Source organism: Balaenoptera acutorostrata, chromosome 3 (genome assembly GCF_949987535.1).
Source record: "Balaenoptera acutorostrata chromosome 3, mBalAcu1.1, whole genome shotgun sequence".
Classification (NCBI taxonomy): Eukaryota; Metazoa; Chordata; class Mammalia; order Artiodactyla; family Balaenopteridae; genus Balaenoptera; species Balaenoptera acutorostrata.
In genome coordinates, this window is record NC_080066.1 from 63,289,445 (window position 1) to 63,314,897 (window position 25,453).

At 49.3% G+C, this 25,453-nt stretch overlaps 1 protein-coding gene across 4 annotated transcripts in view; it reads right to left on the reverse strand.

Moving 5' to 3' along the window:
• ARID3B (AT-rich interaction domain 3B) overlaps positions 1–25,453 on the reverse strand; it is a 65,912-nt gene that overhangs the window by 17,516 nt on the left and 22,943 nt on the right. For 2 of the 4 annotated variants that reach the window (XM_057543578.1, XM_057543575.1), the window contains exons 3-8: positions 16,815–16,886; positions 16,533–16,605; positions 3,711–3,894; positions 2,180–2,460; positions 1,807–2,061; positions 300–398 (exon numbers count right to left, since the gene is read on the reverse strand). In XM_057543578.1, coding sequence (XP_057399561.1) covers positions 300–398; positions 1,807–2,061; positions 2,180–2,460; positions 3,711–3,894; positions 16,533–16,605; positions 16,815–16,886 — 964 coding nt within the window. Of the gene's footprint in view, positions 1–299; positions 402–1,806; positions 2,062–2,179; positions 2,461–3,710; positions 3,895–16,532; positions 16,606–16,814; positions 16,887–25,453 lie in introns of all 4 variants that reach the window. The other 2 variants (XM_057543577.1, XM_057543574.1) reach the window with 1 other exon arrangement.

Consider the following 25,453-nt stretch of genomic DNA (forward strand, 5'->3'; position numbering starts at 1 on the left):
ATAGAGTTGATTAAGATTCTTTACGTTAAATGACTTTTTCAAATAACGAGCCAACCACTGGTCGAAAAAGGGTTAGACAAGGGGTCTCCATCACTTTGTCAAAGGTGGAGGGGGATCTGTCATCCTATTAGCAATCCTCAGCCCTCCTCGTCCAAAGAACTACTTTACCTTTGGAACCTTGAAAGGAAGCCACCCCTGGGAAGGTGTTCAGACAGGAGGGTGACAAGGGGGTCTTGCAGGGAGCTGTACTGAGGCTGGCTGCCACCCCGCCGCCTCCTTCAGAGCGCCAAGAGCCTCACCTGCGTAAGTGGTGCCGTCGATGTCCACAGACATGTTGATGCTCCCAATGCTGCTCGTGGTCAGGTTCAGTGCTGCAGCCGAGGCCTCTGCTCTGTCCTCTGCTGGGGACAAGGGAGACAGCAGGCCCGGTCAAGCCCTCCGGCATTTCTGTCGTTCCCTCCAAGGCTCTCCCGCCCTCCCGGCCTGGCCACAGCAGGCTGAGGCCTCCCAGAGTTAGAAAGCACCTGGATAACCTTCCGCCGAGTGTAAGGTGTGGCAGGAGAACCAGGCTGGTGAACGTCCTACGGCTGGCTTTCTCCACTGAACCACTTCACCTTCCCAACTCCCTCTGCTCTCAGAGAAGAGGGATCACATAGACAAGGAGGCTGACCTCAGCTCGCAGCTGTGCACTGATGCTTTCAACACGATTCAGCAAACCCTGAGCACCCACTATCCACCGGGTGGGGCATCAGAGGTCACTAAGACCCAGTCCCTTCCTCTGAGGATTCGCCTTGCCTCCTCCTCCCCGTAACCAGGCTGGGAGGTCCTCAAGGAGAGGGTCTACCTGCCCAGCACCTGGCACTCCCTCTCAATCTGAGCCATCCGTGGTTTGTGGAAGGCTGCAGGCGCTGGCACACAGGGCCTCTGCCCTTTCATGATGTTGAGAGCCAAGAATTCTTCCAGATGAGCTGCCTCATCTACTAGCCTCTGGCTTGTGCAGGGCCAGGGGCACCTGGCCTGAGTGGGTAAAGAGGGCAGAGCCCTGCTGTCTGGGCTGTCGCCTCCAGTTCCCTTCAGCTCCTCGCCGGGGGGAGAGGGACAGGGAGGGGCTGCCTGGGAACACGCACAGCTCTCTTCACACCTGATTTCTTCCCAACACGAGCCTGCTCATGTTTGTTCTGAGACAGAGTCAAGAATGGCAAAGAAAATGTGTGTGAGGGGGAAAGAGGAGAAAGGGGAACAAGGGATGTGGAGTGTGTGGTTCGGGGGGGCGGGGAGAAGGTGGGGCACCTGAAAAATGTGGAGGGGAAGGGAAAAGATGCCAGTTATGCTGCCAAACTTGTATTTCCTCCTGCCCTCTCTCCCGGGGGTCACCGGCAGCCTGGCCTGAGGCAGCTCTGGCCCCTCACTGAGCCTCCGGAACGGAGGTGCTGTCTTTCTCCCAGACGGTGAGGCACAGGGGGTGAAGGGCGAGCCCTTTAATTGAGACAGATCAAAAGGCAGGAGGGGACAGGGAAGACACAGCAGCTGTCCCTCAAGGTCTCCTGCTCCTCCTCCTTGAACAACTGCTTTTCCTCTTTGCTAGAGAACAGGGCACGCCTGAGGCAACTGCAGGTCCCCTGGAAAATGACTTCAGCTTTGGTGAACTGAGATCTCTGTGGCCACCAAAGCCTCAGGTGGCTCTTTGGCCTCTAGATCCATCTGGGGGCCAGGGGGGCAGAACCTGGAGGGGCTCCACCCCAGTCCCCGGGACGTAAACGGGCCCTCGAATGGAGCCGGGGTTCGGCGCCTGCGCCCGGCGCTCACCCCTGCCGTTGATCCTGATCTTCATGGGCAGCTGCCGCGCCATGCTGAAGAAGTTGCGCTGGAAGGCCTGCTGCACCAGGCGCTGCTCCTCCTCTGACAGCCTGGACGCCTTCTTCTCAGGGGGCTCCCCCGACTCCAGCCGCTCCCGCAGCTGCTCCAGCGTGGCCGTCCGGGTACCCGCCTGCTGGCTGGCCAAGGTCATGGGCACAGCCAGGCGATTTGGCACGGGCACGGTTGTCACTGGGACTCCATCACCTGACAAAGGCACCAGAGCTGGACCCAACCCATAACCCACCCTCCCACCTGTGTCTTGGACCCAGGGAACTTGGCGTCCTTCCTCCCTGCCCTTCCTCCTCACAAGGGCCCTGCAGACCTTTCCTGAGAGTGGTTGCTGGGGATATCCGAGGGCCACTGGCATTGGTGCCACTGCCGGAGCCCAGCCCGAGGATGGGGAAGCGGATCTTGGGTGGGGAGAGGAGGGCAGGGGCCCCAGCGGCAGCGGCAGAGGCAGCAGCGGGCGAGTAGCCAAAGAGGGAGGAGCTGTAGCTGGGCCGGCGGCCCTCCCTCCGGTTGCCGTCAATGGCTGCCTGGAGCTCGGCCGGGGAGCTCAAGGCTTTCTTCTCACACTCATAGGCATAGAGATACTTCATATACCTGGAGGGAAGGAAGGAAGGAAGCCAGAGTCATCCAAAATGTGGCATGAGGACTGCCCAGTGTAAGTCGATGGGCCTCTGGAAGCGGGCTCTGTGGGGCAGGCTCTGTCCTCTAGGACAAAGGAGCACAACCTGGTGCACCCGATGGAAGAGGAACCTCCCGGACAGCGATGCCCCACCCCAGGCCCTCTAACTGCTACCCAATTCTAAACGCAGCTCCAAGTGGAGGCACGGTTCATTAGGGAAACAGATATTTTCGCTAACGTTTCATGTTTGTGTGGCGCCTTTCTAGTGCCCTGGGAGAAATGAGAAATGCCACGTTTTGCAATGGCTTTCTGGCTCCTTGATCTCCTAACCGTTCTGAGTCAGGCTGGTCAGACAGGAGCAATTCTTCCCACTGTGTGTGGACCTAGAAGTGCTGTCCCTCTTTGTGTCAGATGCCCCAAGAAGCAATTCGCTACCCAAGAACCTTGGGAGAAGGACTGCTATGCTGGATATTGCTCTGTTCCCAACTTCTCCTGGAACAGTTTCACTAGATAAAACCCTTCTACTTTTCAACAAGGCCTTAACATGCCACCTAACCTATACATGGCTGATCTTTCCGTATTTTTCACAGAACAACGTCCAGAGTTCCGAAAGAACAGATTCCCCTCTGGCCCTCATTCGCCAGTGCTCCTCCTGTTCTCACTGCTTCTATCACCCTTGTAATTAACTCAAATGGGTAGAAAAACAGGTCACCAGTCCCAGTGGGGCCAGCCTGCCTGCCTTCCTCTGGGTCCGCTGTTGCTGGGCAAGCTGAGTGTCAGGTAGGAAGGGCCAGGCTTAGGGTGGAGGCGCTGTGTGGGAGACGACGTCCTGGAAAAAGCGTGGATTTCAGAGACAGAAGCCCAGGCGTGACTCTTCAGCCTGAACACTTACTAGCTGGTATGGCTCTGACCAAACGATCTAACCTTTGAGACTTAGTTCTTGTTGTCTGGGAAACAGGGACAAAAACCTTCTTGACAGGGTTGCTGGTGAGGTTTGAATGAAACAGAACAGTGAAGCAGCAGCACACAGGAGATACTTGGGAAGGGGCGCTCTCAGGATTACTTAGGTTAGGGAGGGATTCATCTCAGAAAGCTCCTGGCCCTTTCAGGAATTCCGCCCATCTTGCTCACTATGCAGTGGAATTTCCTTCCTTCCTTTCCTCTAGGTTAAAGCATCCCCTTTCTCCAGCCTTAGCTTCCTTTCCCCAAGGCTCTGGCCACTCACTGGGTCCTCAGGGTGAAGGCGGCGCTGGTGATGGATGTGGGCAGGTTCAGGCCTTTGGTGATCTCCCTCCAGATCTTCTTGTTGATGATCTCCACCAGGCCCCCCTTCTCCGTCACCAGCTTATACAGCATATATAGGTCCAGGATCTGCTTGGCCATGATGGGGATTCGGTTGATGGGGGTCCCTGTGATTGTACGAAGAGAGAAACAGAGGGTTGTGTCATTACCATGCAGAGAAAGAAGACATCTGTGGATGCCCACCTTTTGCTGAGTTGGAAATATGTTCATAAATCTGCTTAGAAGTATAATTGACTCAAACTCCCAAAGCCTGGAAGCTATCAGACTAGCTGCCAGTTCTCCTTGGGAAGAACAGAAAGATAGGTCCAACTCACAGGCTGTGTGGCCTTGGGTAAAACACACAGCCTCTCTGTGTCTGTTTCCCATCTGTAAATAAGAGGGCCAGACTAAATAACTTCAAAGATTTTTTTTTTTTTTTGCTAGCAGTATGATTCCAGATTCTTTCCTAATGATTTGGCAACTCAGTCCTCTGGAGCCTTCAGAAGCCGTTCAGCTGCCTCCTCAGGGAAGTCTTTCCCTGACTCCCAAGACAGGTGAGGTCCTGCCCCATTGTCCACCTGGAGAGCTTCCTGGGCTTCTCTTTTGCAGCTCTCAGTGCAGTTTATAACCGTGTTTTTGTTTGCCTACTGCCCGTTTTCTCTTCATCTCTTCTCCTGCTGCAGGACGGAGAAATGGTTTTTTCTCTCCTGTGTCCCCACCATGTCAAAGGAGCTGCTGGGCACACAGGTCTCCAGGGGGATGAAAAGCCACTCAACAATTCTCTCCCCGCTAATCACTCCAACCCCTCCCTGGCCTCTGAAAGAGGGAGGGTCAGAGCCGCTTCCGCCCACTGGCCCCGAAGGGAAGTGAGAGGAGCCAGGGACTTGATTAGGAAACCTGGCACCGAGCAGGAAGGCCCACTAATGAGCACCGGGGGACGGCAGGGAGGGCGGGGCCAGGCTCCTTTCTCGGGCGGCTGGGATGCTCGTCAGGAGGCGTGATGGATGACTGTCATTTGGCAGCCTCGGGATTAATGATCTGGAGGTCAGAGGGGAGAATTCCAGCAGGAAGGGTCACCGTCCAGGGCAGGGTATGAGACTTGTTGCCTTTTGATGGCAAGTCCTTTTACTGTACATTGGCTGCTCCTCCTGTGTCGTGGCCCCCCCAGGCTTGCTGAGGTCTCACTGACTGCCTGGTGGAGTTAGGCCAGCTTGATTAGAGAAGGGCTGTTTGTTTCAGCTCCTCCTGCTTCTTTCCCCTTAAGGAATGGCATTTTCTTCTCAGCTCTAGAACACTGGCCTCACCAACTCTTTTATAGGGTAATTCAAGCCAGAGTGGAGTGAAGGGTCCCACGTTTATGAGGAGGAAGTAGCGTGAGCACGAACACGTGGCACTGCTATGGTGGGACCGGGCCTCTCTTCTCAGTGTGGAGAGGGAGCTAGAGGTCTTAAAGACCTTTGTCTTGACCAGCTGGTCTTTGGAGGGTCAAGGACAAAGGGGCCATAGAGTTAAGTTCAAAGGTTCATTGGTAAAGTATCAGAGGACTGCTGGCATGCTCCTAAGACACGACAGCTCGCGTGTTGGTTAACTTCTTCTCCCTGTGCTCTTCTGGATAGTAGACCTTATTCCTGTCATAAGCACAAGAGTCTCATGCAGCAGAACTGGCCTCCTGGCAGGATACGGCTAAGGTCTCCCTTCTTTGCAGGCCTGTCTGCCCAAGCACGCTCATGGCCTTGGCGAGTTCATACCCTCAGGGCATCACCTGGAGAGTCTGGGAGGACCACTCCCAAGGCCCCCTCACACAAGACCCCGAAGCTCTCAATTCCAGAAGCTTCCAGAACATCTTCACACATGTGACCTCTTCACTTCCAGGTCAGATGTTCACAATGAGCTCACCTTCATCCCCTAGGCCAGCTCCCATTTCCCATCACTTCCTCTTCTTCCAGCAGCACCATCATTCTTTGAGGTCTTGGGTAGACCTCCGAGGCAGCACTGGCTCCTCTCCCTCCTCTCTCACCCACCTTTAGGCTGTCGGGAGGCTCACCGATTACTGCTTTGAGGCCCCTCTCAAAGCCATCTTCCTCTCCGGCCCTCAGCCACCACCCTGGGCCAGGCCCTCGCTGGCTCACCATCAGATGCCCCCAGCAGCTTTGAATCCACGCGCTCAACCTGCACACTGCTGCCAGACCATCTAATGAAAACACCACTTTCACGCCATTACTCGCTTCCTAGTTTAAAAACCCACAATGACTCTTACTGCCAACCCAGCCCACCTCACATGTTCAATCTCATGACTCGGGTTCCCCAACACTCCTTAGAAGATTATGTACGATGTATTTCAAGCATGTCCCAACAACTCACTCTTACTCCAATCAGTTGGGTCTTCTCACCCTCACCCCTAAAGCCAAGCTCCTTTCTCCTCTACTTTTTGTTTTTACTCTCCCTCATCAAGCCTAAAATGACCTGTCTGTGCTCAAATCCTCTCTACACTGGCCTTCAACGTTCACTCCCTCCAGGAAGAATTTTCCAACTACCCCAGTTCACATGGATTTCTTTCCTCTCAGAATTTCTATTATAACCACTACAAGTTCAGCAAATAGTTACACTTGTTTCACATATGTTCGTCTGGTATCCCAGGAGGACTGTAAACTCAATGAAGGCAGGGACTGTTTTTCCTTCATCATGTCTTGAATATTATAATGTTTAATAAGCTAAACTACCATGCAGATTAAACCAACCAACCAACCAACCTGCTTCTCAGAGTCAAAGCAACACAGCTCTGTCTTAACCCAACTGGGAATATTAAACGCATTTCCTTCCTGCTTGTGGTGTGCCCACCAGGGTCTGTCACTAACTCTAAGTGTCTAACTGCTGACAGCCCTGAACAGAAGTCACCCTCTCCTCTCAGGTCCTGGCAGGTTCATTAGGGGGTCATGACCCTTATTAAACAGACTGCGGAACCAAGGCCCAGGGTGGTTAAGCCCTTTGTGTCCGAGTCCTACAATAAGAGAACTGGCAGCACAGGAACGGATGGAGAGCTGGGGACTGAGAAGGTAAAGAAACCGTGACTTCATTCAGTGGGGCCAAAGGGAAGGCGAGACAGGTGTGAAAGAGGGCAAGGGGGCTGGGTCTGTGATGCCCACAGAGCAGGCGTGGCTGAGTGAGTGACCACCAAGCAGGGCGTGCCCAGCCGAGGGAGTGCTGTCCTTCAGAACTGTCACCTTGGAGAGCCAGCTACCGCTCCGTTTGTGAAGAGCTTTCAGAGTTTACACTATTTTCATTTGATTCTCTCCAAGGGCGGTAAATCTTCAAATGTAAAGGGTGTATTTTACTTTTAGAAATGGTCATTCATGGAAACAAGCCAGGAAAATAGGATGAAGTGACCAGGCTGTTTATACTGATGTTGTGTGAAGATGAGGTGTGGCCATAAACCATGACAGATTATCTAGTGTGGCTCAAACTGCCTCTGAAGGCAACTCCCCAGAGAGGAATTATAGATTTGCTCGGAGTAGTCACTAGACTAAATGGCTAGTCATTTGAGATGGCTTCTTTCAAAGACAACAATGTCATAGATGTAGAAATTTCATTAAAAATTAGCCTTTTTTATAGTCACACAGAGAGTGACTGCATTAGGCTGGGAACTGCTCAGGGGCAAGGGAAACAGGTAGATACCGGACCTGAGAAGACAATGAAGGAGCAAAGTGGCATTTCAAGTCCCCAGAGTGACCTCTTCCCAGCACCGCTGGAGAGAAAACACAGGCCAGGGCTGCTCTGCAACCCAGCCCCACTCTGGGCATGTGGGGGTCATGACTTCTCTCACCAGGGCCCCTAAGGCCTGGCCAGGCACCCCGGTTCCAGGATCAGTGGGTAAGGGGAATGGGCATTTTCTTCCTCATGGTTGGCTCTCCACGAAACTGCTAAAAGTAGCTCCCGGTGCAGGCGGGCCCCTCAGTACCGTCAGAAACAAAGCTGAAGCTATTCTGAGAGCCAGCTCTAGATGACATCATGGTTTTCTCACATTATGCAGCCAATCCAGACACAAAACTTGCCCTGGCTTCGATTCTTTCGACAACTAAGAGAGAGGCAGGATCCTCAGGCTGGTCTCTCTCTGCAGTCTGTTCTGTGCTTAGTGGGCCTGGCAGCCATCTCCCTTGTCCCAAGGAGACTCAACTATGAAGAGAAGGGGAGAAGGCCTTTTAGCTGAGTTTCCCTGCCTGAACAAGAAAGAAAACCAATACATCACGCTGGGGGGTGGGGATGGGGGGATCGACAATATTCAGGCCTCAGTTTCCCTGTCAGTCTGAAGCAAGGAATTTGCTTCCAGATGACTTCCAGTTCTAAAGTCCTATGAGTCTATGAATAAAAACTTAAAACAAAAATTGATAGTTTGGGTGGGGGGTTGGTGGTGGTGGTGGGATGAATTGGGAGATTGCGATTGACACATATACACCAATATGTATAAAATGGACAACTAATAAGAAGCTGCTGTGTAAAAAAATCAAATTAAATTAAATTAAAAAAAATTGATAGTTGTGACTATTACCAAGGGAGGTGACTTGGTTTTAGGAGCTTGCCTGAATTACGAAATAATGTTGCCAGGTAACCTTGAGATGGATGGTTTGGGATCTTCTCCGATGAAGGGCGCCTGTGTGGCTTAGGACCAGGTCTGTGAAGTTCAAGTCCATAAGCAATGGCTCTTTCTCTAGCCTTGTGGGGAAGTGGGGGAGTCTCTGGCCTATTCTCTGGGCTGGATTACATCTTCCTCTAAAGAGGCTCTTCACCTGAGAGGGGGCAGGCCTCAGTCCACAATAAATGCAAAAGCAACCTGCAGAGAACCAGGAAGGAGGCCAGCAGCCACTGCAGGGAGCTCTCGGTGGGTCACCAGTGTTGGCCCTGCAGGAGGCCGAATCTCCGCCCCCATCACACCTCCCAGAGGGGGTGGGAGCACCTGATGGGGAAGCCTGTGGACTGTCAGTCACTGCTATCAAAGCAGGAGCTAGGATTGAGGGTAATTAATCATGCTCCCTCTGACAGCAATCCAGGGCCTTATCTGTACCCCAAGAAATGCCGCTGGTCTCCAGTTCCCTCCTCAATAAAGGAGACTGACAGTTCCAACAAAGAGGCCCCTTATCAGATTTCAGCCGGGGAGCCTGAGGCAGCCCAAGGGAGATGTGGAAAAGGCTTTTATGAGGCCCGGACCCAGCGAAGCTGTGGGGGCTCCTGGGGCTTTAACCCTTGGAGGTGGGAATGCCGCTGGGCACTGGCGCTCGCAGGCCAAAGCTGTGATCCGGAGCTTTCAGCGAAGATGGAGCTAAACAAAAGCTGCTCCCTGGCACTTGGCTCAGTCTTACCAGCAATCAGACTGTGGAGACAGAGCTTAGTGGGGTAGAGGGCAGAGCGGGGAGATGGCCTCCTCTGGCACTAGAGACAAAGATGGGAGATGGCAGGAATGTTGGGGGGAGGGCCACTTCCTCCCCACCACAGAGAATGGGCACATTCCAGTCAAGACCAGAAGCAATCAGGGGGCAGGGACCCAAGACAGAGTCGCATGGCTGCCTTCCTGCCTACTGGTCAGGGGTGAGGGCCCAGGACCCAGGGCGTGGCCCTGCCAAGGACCCTCGCTGCTTTTTCCTGACTTTGAACAAGATCATTAATCATTTCCATAGCCTGTCAAGAGAGCTGGGCGGCTGACCAGGGAGCCTAGAAGAGTTAAGTCCCACGTTAAGCAGGGAATGTGCACAGGCAGACAGGCAGGCAGGCCTCCTGCTTATCCCTCTGCATATTAATTCCCGCCCTGCTCTAGTCCTGCTCCCAAGCAACAAGCAGAGGAACGACTGGTGATTTTTTTCCCCCTGACTCGTTCCCGTAGAAAATACCTCCCACCGGGAAACCGGGCAGCAGGCTCTGGTGGCGTGCCATGCGCTGAGTAGTAGATGACTGTTCCACAGGTCAGGGCAGAGGCAAGATGCGCAAGTATCCTAACACCAACACGTATGCTTCAGCCCTCTACCTCTGATTTCCCACTGAAGGGGGCGTCTAACTGACATAGAGCCCAGTGCACTAATCTTAAGTATACAGCCCTCCAGATCTTTACTGCTGTGTATACCCCTGTATCCATTCCTCAGATCAAAATACAGAACATTTCCAGCACCCCAGAAAACTCTTCCATTACCATTCCCAATCAATATCCATCCCCTACCACCCCCCCCCCCAGGAGGTAACTATTATCCTGACATGTATCACTATAGGTGACTTTCTTGAACTTTACATAAATGGAAGAATGCAGTATATAGTCTTCTGTGTCTGGCTTCTTTGTTCCACGTTAGGCCTGTGAGAATCATCCCAGTTGGGTACAGCAACAATTCATTCTTTGTTATCGCTGTGTGGTATTCCACTACAGGACTATGCCAACATTTAGTAACCCATTCTAGTTCCAATGGAAATTTGAGTTCTTTCCACTCTTTGGCTATAATGAATATTCTCGCATGTGTCTTTCAGTGAACATAAGCTCTCATTTCTACTGCGGATACACCTAGAAGTGAAATTGCTGGGTAATAGGGTTGGCATATGTTTAGCTTTAGTAAACATTACCAAACAGATTTCCAGTGGTTATGCCCATTTATATTCCCACCAGCAATGCATGGGAGTTCTGGAGGCACCAAACCTGAGAGGCTAATTTTAAACCCATTATCCTTCTTGATACTCTAGTTCAGACTAATTGCTTTAGGTGAAGTTCAACAGTATGTGCAGTGTTGTACTCTACTATGGCCAATAATAAAATTATGGTTATGGCTGTGCTGTTTCCTGCCATAAAAACTACATTCAGAGAAGTAGGCTAAGGAGTTAGAAGGAGGTGGACCATCGGGTCATCTCTGCTTCGCGTGCTGCTGATCAACAGACCTGGCCCGAGTCTCCAGGAGAGGGGGTGGAAGGCTGGCCGGGGAGAGGTGCAACAACTCAGGGGTGTTCTGGCCTGAGCAGTGCATGGCTGTCTGAGCTTCCATTGCCAATCCATGCCCCTCCCTCTCCAGACCTAGTAGATTTTCCCACAGTGTAACTGGGTCAAACTCTCCCTTTAAACTTTCCCTACGCCAACCTTAGGACGATTTATTGAATATTGGCTCACCTTGGAAAAAAGGAGGCATAACTATCAACCCCATTTTACCAAGTGCTAGAAGTACCAATAAATGATCTTGAAGGGGAAGAGGCTGAATTTAAAGACAAAAGTGAGCTATTCAAATTAATCATGCCTTTCAAAAACCAGGGTCTCTTCTCATTATCATGGATAACTGGGTAGTTATAAGGTATTTAAATGACTATTAAAAGTGGGGGGAAAAAAAAACCCCAGTAACTGAACAGTGGTTGGATCACCTGGGGAGAGAAAAAGATCTGGCTTAAGACAAAGGAAGATTTGCATTTTGGACTCTCATTCGGGGGTAAAGTTAGAATATGAAGCCCCAAAGCCTATTTTATCTGACAAAGACAAACATATTTCAGTCTGTCAGGAAGAGTGGCCATGGCACAGACCATTTACAGCAAGATACAAAGAATATACAAGAAACTCCCTCCACCAAAAGGCAAAGCAATGTATGTCACGAACATTTCCTTGCCTGAGATGGATAGATAAGCACACAACAGAAGGAAAAACACTCAAATTGCACTTCGAGGCAGACCAAGCCCTTTTCCCACAGTAAATTCTTTGTATATACACATCAAAAACAGATCCAACAATCCATTTGGGAAAACCAAGGTCAGTTTGCAGCCCTGAACAGAACTGGTGGGGGAGGGAGGGCAGTTCTCTGGTGAGGTCTAGACAAAACTTGTCTTCCACATGACCAAGCAGGTCCTTAGCCTGGTGTGCCGAGCTGGGACGGGGGCTGGAGGGGAGATCCTTGCTTGTGGGCACTCCTGGTGCGCGCAAGATGCTACCGTTAGGGCTTCTGTCTCCCGTGCCCCCAACCCCAACCCCATCCTGCCTTGACAGATGGCGCTTCTGTGCCAGCCACTGTGAATTGTCACATCTGCCCTTCCCTGAGAGATAAGCCGCCTTACCCTGAGATGAAGACTCTTCTTGCATGAAGAGTTCTACCTCGTGTTAATCAGTGAGATGCTGTCAGACCCTACCGGAGACCGACCTGTGGAGGCGGGTCACGGTCTCTGTGGGGCTCAGAAGGCTGAAGGAGAGATGAGGCTTGTCCACTGTCCCAGTGGGAAGTGATGGAGCTGCTGGTGCCAGGGGCCAAGTTTCTCAAGGGCAGTGCAGGAGAGGGGAAAAAGTCCTGGCCTCGGGATTAGGAAACCAAGGGCTAAATTGGCTCTGTGGCCTCAGGTGAGTCATTTAACGTGGGGGCTGATTCTTCATGGCTAACGTGATAACCTTTGCTCTCTCCACCCCACAGAGCTGGAGCTGTGGGGAACAGCAGATCAGATAATGGGTTGAAAGGGTTCTGTAAAGTACATGGGGTAACAATAATAAAATTAACAGCAAAATCATCTCCCTCCTCTCTGATGAAACCACACTTCTGTTTCATTGCCTGGGGAACAAGAGAACAAGCTCTTCTTCCTTAGTGATGAAGGAAGAATGGAATTGTTTACAAGCCTTTGCTTATAAGACTTCCAAACTAGCACCACCCCCTCTCCATACCCCCTGGAAAATCTACCAGGGAATGATACCTCAGGAATCACCCACCGTGAGTTAAATTAGACAAAGAATTTTATTTACAAATGTTTGGCGTTTTTTTTGGACAAAGAAAGGTGTGTGTGTGTGTTTTACACACACACACACACAAAAACGTGCACATGGCAAAAGGTGAGGAAAAAGAGGCATAGGTGTTCTGAGATCTAACCCATCTTTCTACAGAAACATCTGTGGGGGAAGCACAAACAAAGGAAACTTGTTTAATTCAGTTTGGCTTCAGTCAGCAAAAGAAACACATGATTCACCAAGGAAAGGAGTGAAGCATTTGGTTTTGGGGGTCCCTGGTGTAGTTTTTACACAACTATTTTGATAGAAAATTGCTCAAGGGGCTTTTCTTCTATTTTGGTTATCGAGGGTGGCTCATTATCTGTTTGTAGCTCAACAGACACAATCAGGGACACATAACACAGAACAGAGAACTTGGAAGACATTTCCAGATTGACTCTAACTGAACCTGCGCATTTTATAGATAAGGAAACTGTGGCCCCCCAGAAGAGGAAGGATTTGCTCAGGATCGTGGAGAAGGGTGGGATGTTAGCACTGGCTTCACACTCCTCAGTCCAGAGCTCTTTCCCCCTCCGCATGCCTCCCGACAGGCTGCAGCAGCCGTTCCTGAGGCAGGCAGGACACAGGGAGCCCGACTGGGCACTGCCTCGGCCTCTTCTCAGGCGCCTTCTGGGCCGGGTTGTTCTGCTGGTGGGGGAGGAGTCGCGAGGTGCAAGTCACCAGGTCTGGCCTAGAAACCAAGGTGCCTCGAGCTGAAAGGCCCATCTGCTGCAGTCAATTCACCCAAACATGTTAACAAGCCAGAGAGACCCAGCACAAAGCAGCGGTTACGGCTGGGCCCCTCTCCCACTGGACAGCCGTTTTATCACCTGCAGCTGCAGTCATTTGGGGCCGCCTGCTGTGTCCTGCCACCCTTGGAGCCCGGGCCACTTCCTCTGCAGCGGAGCCTTCCATGTCAAAGCTGCCCGGCCCACTCACGGCCCAGGTGGGCGGCACCGGGCCTTTCAAACTCAGGTCGCTTTCAGTGGTTCCTTTGAAATCTACTGCTTATCCTTCATATTAGCTCTGGAGGATGAGTTGCTGACCCACTGCCAGGGTCTATGAGGCTTTTCCTTGCACCCAGCCAGCTAACAAGATTGGGCTCCTGAGTGCCCCAGACACTCCAATTTGGGAGTGACAAATAAGTCACAAACGTCTGGGGGCCCTTGGTCTCACCATTCTGTGAAGAGTAAAGACAGCAAGCTTCACATGGTTAGAAGCGCAAACTGCTCCCAGTCCCCTTGAACTGCCCATTCTAATTTAGACCGTCAACCATGAGTTTTCCAGGGAGGAGAACACTGTGATTTTAAAGGGAACAACCTCCACAGTCTCCCTGCCTCAGCCTTCCCTCTTCAGCCCAACTATACACTGTTTGCCACAGCAAACCTCCTGAAAGCACAGCTCTGGCGATACTTCTCATGTGTTAACTTCAATAACTCGGCTATGTCACAGACAGGAGTGCTAACTTCTTGGCCAAACACGGCTCTTCACAGTCCGGTGCCAGCTGATTCATCCAGGCCACAGACAAGGGTTCTTTCGGCCGTGCCTGGACCACGTACACCACGCACGCCCCGCGTTTCTGCCTCCGCTCTCCCCATGCTGGAGCTACAGCAGCTCTCAGGTCCCTACACTCCAGCCTAGCACGGGCCCCACCACCCACTCCTTTGGCACTCAGCCACGGACGGGGAGTTCATCCTACTGCCCGACACAGGCCCTGCCGCCCTCAGGCATTGCTACCTGAGTGGAGATGAGATGATTTCCCTGAAGAGTTTCTCTGCAGAGGAAATTTTTGATCTTCACCTTCTTTCCTATCCTTCTATGGCAGTGGTTCTCTACAGGGGGAGAGTTTTGTCCCCCAGGGCACATTTACAATATCTGCAGACATTTTTGGTTATCAAGACTGGGGGGATGCCCCCTGCAACAAAGGACTATCCAATCCCCAAAGTCAATATGCTGAAGCTGAGAAACCTTATACTAGAGTAATTAACAAGTAGCAAAACTGACTTGACTGTCTCCCTTCTACTGCTGATGCCGGCAAATAGTGAAATACCTAACATAAGTGCTGAAAACAGAAAAAAGATTTACTCAGGGCCTGAATAACCATAAATTGACATGATCAAAGAGAGTCTCTTACTCCTGCTTTGGGTGGAATAGACTAGATGGCAGTCTGGTAGCCCCAGTGCTGTGCAATAGCGGGACACTCAGCACACACTGCTCTCTACTGCTGACCTCCAATCACGGGCCGAGGTCTAACTGTGGGTGGGAGTGAGGTGGGGGAGGGGAAGCTCGGCTTCCCTGCATGGGGCAGCTGAGTTAGGAAAACCAACAGGACTGCTCCTACAGCAAACACATCCTGAGCGGCACCCGCCTCCAGGTCTGGCCCTGTGCTAGCACTGGGGACTTGGAGAAATGACAAAGTGGCTGTCCTCAAGGAGCGCCTCCTCTAGTGAGGACATATAGAAGTAAACAAACAATTACTGATCTTCACTCTTGGCTAGGCTGATATAACTAAAAATCCTTCTGGGAAGGGAGAAAAACAATAAAGTATCAATAGACTATAAAGCAGTGAAGCCACACTGCTGATTAAAATCTATATTGTTATAGCAGCCCCTCTGAGATGAGATCAGCTCCCGGGTTTGCACCAGCTGGGCTTGTGGAGCTTGTAAATAATTAAAAGGTAATTGGAGGGGGAGACCAAAGTATTAAGTGGATTTCTCTCTCTCAGGGCAACCAGGGAGTTTCATTGCTGCCAGTCACATTATCTTTCGGGATTATATTCTTGTTTTTTACTGACACATGCAGCTCCAGATAACAGTTGGAGGAGTAAACTAATTAGAGCTTCTTAGACTGCTTTGATAGGCTTGGAGATGGGGGGAAACCGAGACTCAAAACTTTCGATTGCCTTTGTAAGCAAACCAGCAGTAATAGGCGTGCTACTAAGAAGGCAATAAGGCTTTGGAAGGTAAAGGAAGGGGAAGGAGGGGGAGAGAAAGAGGGATGGGGCTGGTGGGGAGAGGAAGAGGGAGGGAGAGGAGTTAACTCAGAATATTTAGTTGCTGGGGGCTGTCATTATAGCTCAGCCCAGAATAAAGAGGAGGATTTCATTCCCAGGTCTCAATAAAGGAGCTGACACAGAAACCAAGGGATACATGATCAGACAGGATCCCAGGGAACATGCTGGCAGGAGCAGCTCTCCCTTACAGCTTTGTCCTGAGGTGAAGAAGATGGAGCTACACAGGTTGCAGAGGATCATCTCCTAGAGAGGCTGGGGTTCTGACCATGCTTCCTGAGGGCTGACCCAGCTGGTGAACCCATTGCTGTGACAGGATACAAAGCCAGGAAGTTGAGTCACTGGGCTCAAGACTCAGACATGCCATCGTCCAAAGTGGAGATGGTTGGGGGTGGGTGGGCGGGGAAGAGTGAGAACGAGAGAAGGACAGGGAAGTTGGAAGGTGCATTTTAAGGCAGATGCCCATGTGCCCTACACTTAAACTGCAGGAACACGCCAACCAAGCCAGTGAATGCAAAAATCAAAGAGCCAATGGATAAGAAAAAAAGAGTTAGCTTTTCCTTTTCGTGGATCATTTCAGATCCTCCCAACAAATCCTGAAGGGCCTCTGTTCTTTCACTGACCCTTCTAAGTCTCTACTAAACTAGATGCACCAGCAGGAAGCCCCATATACCAGTTTAAGTGATGTGCAGGACTGCTATAAGGCTAAGAAAAAAGTATAATTGAATTTGAAATGACTCCAGAGACCAGTTAATCAGAACAGTGACAAAAATAAGGCAGGACCAAATCTGGATGATCATTCCATTCATTTTCTACCCAGGCCCTCTTTGCCCCCTTTAACCTGGTTGTCAATTATTCTGATAAGTATGGGACCAACTGGCAGTAAACGGCTCTCGTCCTCCTGGGCTAAGATGCTGGCACTCTGCAGGGAGGATGGCTAACAGTGACCTGCACACAGTAGGCACTCAATAAATATTCAGTGAATTGAAATGATGAGTAGACTGAACACTCACCTCTCTTCTGCATAAAGACGAAGAGGTCATCCAGGAACTCCTTCCTTTCTGGATCACTGTCCAGTTCATACAGCTGTAATCCCAAACCCCCCAGGGGAGAAAAAAAACACCACAATGAAAAATTCCATCTTATGCAGGAAGTCTTACACCAGTGATACACAACCATCTGAATGACTACAAATGTGACTCATAGGCCACTTCTATCCTTATTCCTTGGGGATCAGATACAACGACCCACTGCAGAACTGCCCCTTTCGTTATCACAAAGGAAACATTACAGACCTTGGCAAAATCACGAGAGATCTCTCTTCCCCGGCCTCCATCCGCATCATCACTCCAGGCCAAACCACCATTCTAAAGGGGAACAAAGCACAGCGTTCAGAAGGGAGCAGGAAGAGAGTGAGAGAGGGCAAGGCAATCGTTTAGGGTGCAGATGAGGACCCTTAGCAACTGTGCTCTCCTGGTTCACACTGAAAGACTGACGGCTTGAGTAACTGCCCCTGCCACCCGAACAGGGACATCTTGTTTTTATGCTTTCAGTTATGGTTCCAAAACCAGAGGGAGTCACGTGGAAGAATCATGTCCATTTGTTGGAGGTGGGTGGGTGTTACTTGTACCTGATAACCCTGGGGAAGGAGGACACAAAGGCCCCATTTTCTGAAAACCTGCTCAACCCAAGCTCATCTTCTGAGAGCCATCACTCTGAGATGTACCACTTTCCTGCAGGTTCTATATGGCATATGTTTGTATGTTTTATGATGTGTTTGTATGTTATATGGTATGTTGTGAAGATACTTAGCCTGGCCTCCCACACAACACTCTAAGTGGAAGATAAACGGTCAAAGGGAGCAAGACAAAGATCTCGAAGATCTCAAAGATCCTGTGGTCTCTCAGCCAAGCCTCACCACCAGAAGCCCTAACTCTAGTGATTAGAACTGCCGAGTGATATGAGGGCCCCCAGGGCCTGAGATTATTCCCAAGGCACAGAGACTCTGTGCCACTAGGGTGAAGTTCATTTTCATTAAAGAAGTAATAAAAACCTAAACCTAATTCAATTGATTAGGTCAAACCAACACCATTCAACTGAACAGGAGGAAATGGCAAATATGCTTTTGTTTATGTTCTTGAAATCTGCTTCCCACTTTTATCAGTTGGGTAACTCTTATTTCTCAAATCAGGCATCATCTTCTATGGGAAGACTTCCCTTCACACCCAGCTGCACAAGTACTCTGGAAGCACTCTCTGTACATTTCGAGCTTAGAATTTCACACATTATTTTGGAATTATTTGTCATCCCCACATATTGTAGGCTCCTTGAGAGCAAAGTGTCTTATTCGTCTTTGTACCTTTAGCACGCAGCACACTGCCTGACACTTATAAGGCTCCAGTGAATACCTGATGAACTATAATCACTGTTAAAAGGCATTAACTGTTTTTTTGAACCAATTAAGCAGCTCTTCAAAAAATATAGACATATATACCATACAGAAGAGTCCAAAAGGCCCTCTGCTAGTGGGGAGTATGAAATGTCAGAGCAGAAGTCGCCTGTTCACCTCATCCCACCTGTCAGTGGAGGACCCAGGGATGGGAATGGACACACTGAGACCATCACTCTCTCATTTCTCCCCCAGGACCAAAGGTGCCCATAGGCACAAGCACACACGTGTGCCACCCAGCTGGCGGGGGTGTGTAAGTGGCTGGGGAGAGACATCTGGGGTTGGGGAGCAGGTTTCTTGGGAGGACATTCTTTGGATTGCTTAGGGATCTCGTAAAATCATGCCAATAAATGAAAGCGTGCTCTAATTCCATTCTCTCTCTTTAGTAAAGCTTGCCTGAAAGCAGGAGGTTATTCAGGTTATTCAGTTAAATTCTGGGGCCGTACTTTGCTTCCCCTACTCAAAGTGGGTTCTGAGATGTAGACCCACTTTCTGAGAGCAGCAATTTAGCGCACACAGAGGTAAGTATAACCGAGAAGAAGTGACACCCTGTCAGTTGACATGAAACAGGCTACATCAAATTGTTTCCCTGCTTATCTAGTAAAAGACGTGTGTACGGAAGTGCTCAGGAAATGCTATCTGACTGTGCACACATCATCTCCCCAGGCAGATGCTGTAGAAATCTTCCTATAGCACCTTCAGCACAGGGAGGCCAACAACCAAGCAGGAGGAACACTATTTAAAAAAAAAAAAAAAAAAAAAAGCTAAAACCCACCCCCACGTTGTAATTACAGTCAACAGAAATCTGGTGTCATCTGCTGGCAACTAGCACAGTGAATAATCAAGATGAATTTGCCTGTCAGCTCAGCAAAACCAGACAGAGTTACAGTCCCCTTTCAAAGGCTGCAGCAGGTCGCCCTAATGCCCAGTGATTTTGTTTGAGCCAGTAATTCCTGCTGGAAAGTCAATTATCCCTGGGGCCCCTATCAGCTGAAAGACATTTAATGGGGGATCATTGCTGCTTCTGTTATGTCAGCTGTTTACTGTGGCAGCTCAATTCCCAACTCTCTAGCTGGAGATCTGAAGCTGATTCTGTTCACAGGAGGATTCTTTATCAGTCACCAAGAGGGATGAAAACACAGTTTTTTGCTCATCACAGTAACTTCTAGGCACTCTGAATGCTCACTCAAAAACTATTTAACACTCAGGTGGGTGGGGAGGATGGAATCCACAGCCTAGAATCTCAGGGCTTTCCACAGCACTAAGGGAGTGTAAAAACAAGCACGCCAGTGCCAGTGCCACCACGGGTGTGACTACGTGTGAAAATAAACACCCGAGTGTGAGGGCTCAGCTCCGGGAACGGAGGAGAATGCCTTGTAGGATGGGGATGGGGGTCGTCGTGGCCCCGTGGCTTTCACCAGCTCTGCCCAAATCTCAGCAGAGTCCGAGCAGTGGGATGGTCAGACCATGCACTAGCCACGGCCCACTAAGTAAGAACCACTCAGCTTCAAAATCTGCTTAGAGACGGGATTTTAGCTTGACACGCACTAGGTCGGTGACCACAGAGGACAGGGAGACTTGTCAGAACAGGATGGAAATAGGACACTACATTCTTTGAGCAATCCCACTGTTTGACCCATTACACAGATAGGAGTGTCAGCTACTATTTAAAGAAAACACAGGAAAAGAGCTGCCCAGGAGCGGAGGTGTTTTCTTTTGTCCAAGGCAAAATTGGGCCATTACACAATTTAAAACATTTAGTTGGGGCTGATGGGGAAACGTCCACTCTCTCTGCATTACTTTGTTTTGAGGCAATTAAACTTCAACCCTGATTCACAGGATTTTCTGGCTGAGGTGAGAGTAATTCCTAGGCCCTGCCCACCCTTCACCGTCTAGCTGGAATGCTGTTTCCTCCGTGCAGCCTCTCTGCCCACCAGTGTCTTTCTCCTCTGGGCTGTGTCACCTCGTGTTCTGGTTATTGTGCCCCTGCTTATGTCCCCAGTCTGTAAGCATCCTGTCAGGGTATCCCCAGCCCCCAGTACATAAAAAGCACTGACACATCTGCTCAGAGACAGGAATGGGCTCCCCCATGGGACCTCCAACCCCACAACTCCTATTTTCCCCTCCTCCTTTCATTGGGAGGATTACAGGCTTCAGCAGTTATTTTCTTGGTTCTTAACTCTGATCAACTGCTGTAAAATACAGCTCACTTATGCACTTCAAGTTTATGTGCAGGTTTCTTGGCCTATCAGCGGGGTGTGGGTGTGCCTGCTAGAAAGTTATCAGCTCAGAAATGATTGAATTTCTTGAATGTAGAATGTGCCTGATTGAGACTGTAGTGGTGGAGGAAACCAGGGAGTGGTAGAAGCAAGTGTGGGGAAAACGCACCCCACTCAACAGTTTAGAGATCAAGAGGGGTCCCCAAGAAAAGTGTTTCAGTTGAAGGGTCGCCACGTGCAAGTCTACCAGCCGGGGGAAGAGGCTTTGTTCCCTGTGGGCAGCAGGCAGCAGCATTCAACAGCCGAGAAATGTGTGGGATCAACAGTAGCCAGAGCAGCCGCTCACTGCCATTTACGACCTTCTCAGCCTCTCCTACTTGAGAGCTCCCTTTAAGGGCTTTGATCTCACCAGGAGCTCACAGGAAACTGACAGTTTGTTCCCAAATACCCACCCAAGGCTAGCTTCGGCTACCATACCCACATTCAGCTCATTTTCCCCAGGGAGGCCACCGGGTGTTTTGCCTGTAAATCTCTCAAAATTGGTAGTGAAAGAAGGCTGGGGAAAGAAGAAAGCGGAGCGGGAAGCTAGTGTTTGTGCATCTTCTGTGTAACAAGGACTAGACTGGGAGCTTACCAAGCATTTTCTCCCTTAATTCTACAATGCAGAGGTGCTTATTTGGAGATGGGAAAAGAACGGCTCAAAGAGTAGGTTAGTTACCTTTCCCACAGTCTCAGAGCTCCCAAGTGGTAACGTCAGCATTAAAACCCAGGTCTGCCTGGCTCTCTGTTACACCACCCTGCCCCTCATGGGTGGAAAGAACAGTAGAGAGTGTTCTGGGTGGGGACATCAGGAAGGGAGAAAGGGAGGAAAAGAAGAATAATGTCCTCTGTACACAGAATGTCTACAAATGCCAAGTCTTGGCCTTGGGTGGCTCTATCAATGGGAGATTCTTTTGCTCCTTGATTTTTCTCACTGGCTTCATCTGGGAGGTGCAGCCAAACAGAAAACCAGCCCTCACACAGCATCTGCCCAGGAGACATACCTGGGGCTACTGGGGGTACTGGAATAAGAACTGCTAACCTTTTACCACTACCTCCAAAACAGAACATCCTGGCTAAGAGGAGCCCCCACATTCCTCTCAGAAGAGAGACAGACAGACAGACAGACAGATAAGTGGGTTATGCCTCTGAGGGGACTAGAAGAATATAGCACCTAGCACTGCCAGCATGCAAATACAAGGCCTTGAAAAAATAACAAATCAAAGTCTAATCTGACTGCTACTCAAAATTTAAATAGTGCTTCCTCAACACCTCAACCCTGAAAGAGGAAATGTAGTCACTATCCTTGAAAATCTAAAAGGCTGCCTTGTGGAAGAGGAAGCAGGGTTGTCTTTTTTTTTTTTTTTTCCCCCCTTTTCCTTTTTTCTCTAAAGCCCCAGAGGGCAGAACTAGAGTCACTGAGCAAAAGTTAACAGGGAGAAGATTTCAGGTCGATTAGAAGAAAGACTTGTAACAATCAGAACTGCCCAATAATGGAGTGGGACTTCGCAGGAGGTAGGCAGCTTCCTGTCCCTAGATGACCATCTGTCTGGGATGTCATGGTGTGGATTCCAACATGAGATAGGGCTGGATGAGAGGGCCCCTAGGGGCCCTTTCTGTCCTGAGAAGCAAAGAGCCTAGGACAAATTCATTCAACGCTGATTTCCTGAGAACCCACCCCAGTTAGAGCATTGTGCAAGCTGCTGAGAAGAATTACCCACTCCCCCCAAAAAGTGGTTCCCACCACCAGGAGTTTTACCACAGAGTTGGAAAAACAAGCTGAACACACACAGCATTTAATAGATAGAGCAAGTCAAAGTACCAAAACACAAAGTGCCCAGGAGGTGGAAAAAAGGAGGCGGCTCAGAGGTGGAGATGAAGCTGGCCTTGAAGAATGGGCTGAGAGATTTACAGTCTCGGTGAGCATGGAGTGGGGGATAAACAAGGCATGTTTTGGCAGGGAGGATGCAAGTCTGAATAGTTAACGTGGAAACGGACTGTGAAATGCCTTGAATACCAGGAGGAAATTTAAACTCTGAACTGTGAAGAGGGGGGAGGCGGTGGATGTTTTCTGAACAGAAAAATAAATGATTAAATCAGTGTTTGAGATGATTTTAATGACCCGTTTTTGTTGGAAAATACATAATATACACATACAAATGTATATAGGCACCTAATCGGATTGGAATCATGGGGGATTTTCACTTTTCAATTTTTTCATTACATTCATTCACATACAAACATCTGATCACTAGGATATACTAGATACTGTGAAAGGTTCTGAGGGAAAAAGAACAAGACAGATAAGAACCTCTGACTTCTTGGAAGTTACAGTCTAATGGAGAGAGAGAGAGACGATTAAAAAACTGTTTATTTTTTCTAGATTAACGTCTGAATCATTTGTCAAGACCCATCACTTGCTTCTTCCCCACACCCCGCAACAAAGAAAATTTGGACTGCACTGAAATTACAGAATAATTTAGTGAACTGACACAATCACAATACAAGAGAGCAATACTCTTCATTTAATAAAATATATTTTTAATGCTCCTCACTAATGATTTACAACGTTAACATATTACTTTTGTAAACGGTATGGAAGATTTGAGAGGGAAAGCCAGCACAGGGGCTGGCCAGCTATGCAGTAACCCACGCTGATAATCTGGGTTGGGGGTGGGGAAAGCAGTAGAACCAGGGAGAAATGACTGTCTTAAGAAGCAGCCAAGTCAGAGAATCAACCGGATCTGGACTGAGGGGATGAAAGAGAAAGAGAAGGATGAATCTGAATCTTATCGTGAGAAAGGTATGTTCTGATGAAAATGGAGAGACGCTGGGCAGGGGATCAAGCAGGAGGTCTTTGAGCACTAATGAAAACAGACCACTGTCTCCGGGGTTGCATCGGGGGTGACAAAAATAATCCCACAGCCCTGGAGGACGCCAGGTTATGGCAACTGGCAGCAGCAAGAGCCAAAGGCTTATTGCCAAACTTCCAGTGAGAAGAGAGACATTTAACCAGCATCTCCTGACCCAAGAAAGGTACCTTGGGCTTTTTTACTGGGATTTAAAAAAAAAGCCCAACCAGACCACGCCTCTAAGATCTTAGGAGCCAGCACTGCATTCCTTAGAGCTGTACCTCCCCAGAGACAGGAGCGCCTGACTTTAAAAGCAATTAAGTATCTAGGCTATTTTAGGATTACTCCTTGACCACCTGGAATATCTTATTAAAGCACAGCTCAGATGTCCAAAGCAATTTTAGTTCCCATTCCTCACTCCTCCCCAAGGCAAGAGTTAACCCCTTCCTTCAGGTTTAAAGCACAGAGGCTAAGCTACTAACTCTTCACTTGAGCTCCCCATATTCTGAAACCTCTCAGAAACTGCCCCATCCTTAGAACTCCATCACACACACCACAACTTTTATAGAGATTCTTGAGTGTTCTCTGAAGACACAAACAGTCATGTGTTTCCTTTCCGTCTACTCTCTATAATCTAATAGATTCTGAACCCCACCCAAGGTTCGGATCTGGGCAAATTCCTGGGACTTGAACCTCAAAGTAGTCATTAGCTAAATCACTAGACTTCAAAGGGCTGATCCCAAGCTCATGGATATCAGTTAATAACTTTGAAATACGAAGTGTAACAAAAGTATTCGGGCTGAATAGTGCTGTTGTTAGTATTGTTATTATTTTTTTAATAAGCAACACACAAACTACCTTTTCTTTGGCTACACCTGTGGCTCTGTAGGTATTATCTATACCACACTTGTGACTATCCTACTACTGGATGGGTTAATGATGTTGTAATGTTATAAGTCCAATTCCCAGATCTCAGGAGGAAGAAAAGAAAAACATCTCTGCCCTCCCACCAGCTTTAACTGATCCCAGGAGGTAATGAGACATGCACAAGGGGGTAATGGGCAGGATTATAGGAGAATCCTAAAAGGAGAGGGGAGCCCCAGGAAGTAAAACAGATACTGTTATAAGCAACACTGTTGGACTACAAAACCCTCCTGATAAGATCAGGATTACTGCTCTTAGCTCAATCGCTCAGGCCTTGGAAGCACTAGAGTTATAATTATCAGATGCACACCTTCCGCTGTCAGGTAACTTTAGCAGGAACCAGAAAGTGCCTCCCCACCTCTTACAAGCAACAAAGATCAATTCAAACTCGGTGGCTTGGAAAGAGCCAAGGGACACTTTTCTGATTAAGCAGTAGAAAGGAGGAAGGGTGGGGGAGGGGAGAGAGGGTGGCAGTCCTACCTTTCCATCTAGGTATATAATCACTCCATGCAATAATCAAGAAGACTGCCCAGAAATGGGGTGTTTCTACAAAAGGAGGAAGAAAAACTAAAATGCACTGTTGGTGATGAGGACACCTCTATGCCAAAGAGTGAAGTGGCCCAGCCAAGTCTAAGTCTGAGCGCCACAGAGGAAAGCCCCAGCTCCTTTTCTGCAGAATTCTAGTCGGCAGCACTGCTTATTCCAGCCCATGAACTATCCACACCTGAACGTCCACAATGGTTGCTGACATCACTTCACACCACAGAGCTCCGAAAGCCAGAGCTGAGCTGAGTGGGAGAACACCTCATCTGACCTTCATCTGAGAACAGAGGAAGTCAAGAAACCTGCCCGAAGTTGGTGCTTCAGAAAACTGTCACCAAACTTTTTTCTTCAAACTACATATTTTAAACGTATAGGAAGAACACATTTTTAAAAAATGCTATGATGAATCATTTTATAAAGTAAAAAAAATTTTCAAATGTGGGATTCCCCAGAGCAGGTCTCCTCAGGCAGACCACACAGGTGCACTTTGTGTTTCAAGTCAGCCCCATTTACAACTTTGAGAGCATCTCCTAGGGCTCCTCCCGACCCACGGCCCCACACCCTGGGGGACAGCACTACAGTATACACATTCCAACTCTGAGGCCAGCTGCCCCTGTGCTGCCCGCTGCCTCGCCCAGGCTAAGTCTCTCTCATACAGAGACAGTAACTTACTCCTCTGTGAGGCTTGTGCACCTGGCACAGGGCCTGGCAGACGGTAGGGGCTCAAATAAATGTCAATACCTGAAGAGCAAGCCACAGGAATGAACTTAGGAGAACTGCTGCGGGCTAACTGATGAATTTGGGGGGAAAAAAAAATCACATACTGAAAAGCAGGTGGACTTCAAGTTCTAAAATACAACTCCATAAAAGGGATCTAGAAAGCAATATAAGCCATTTCCTAAAGAAAA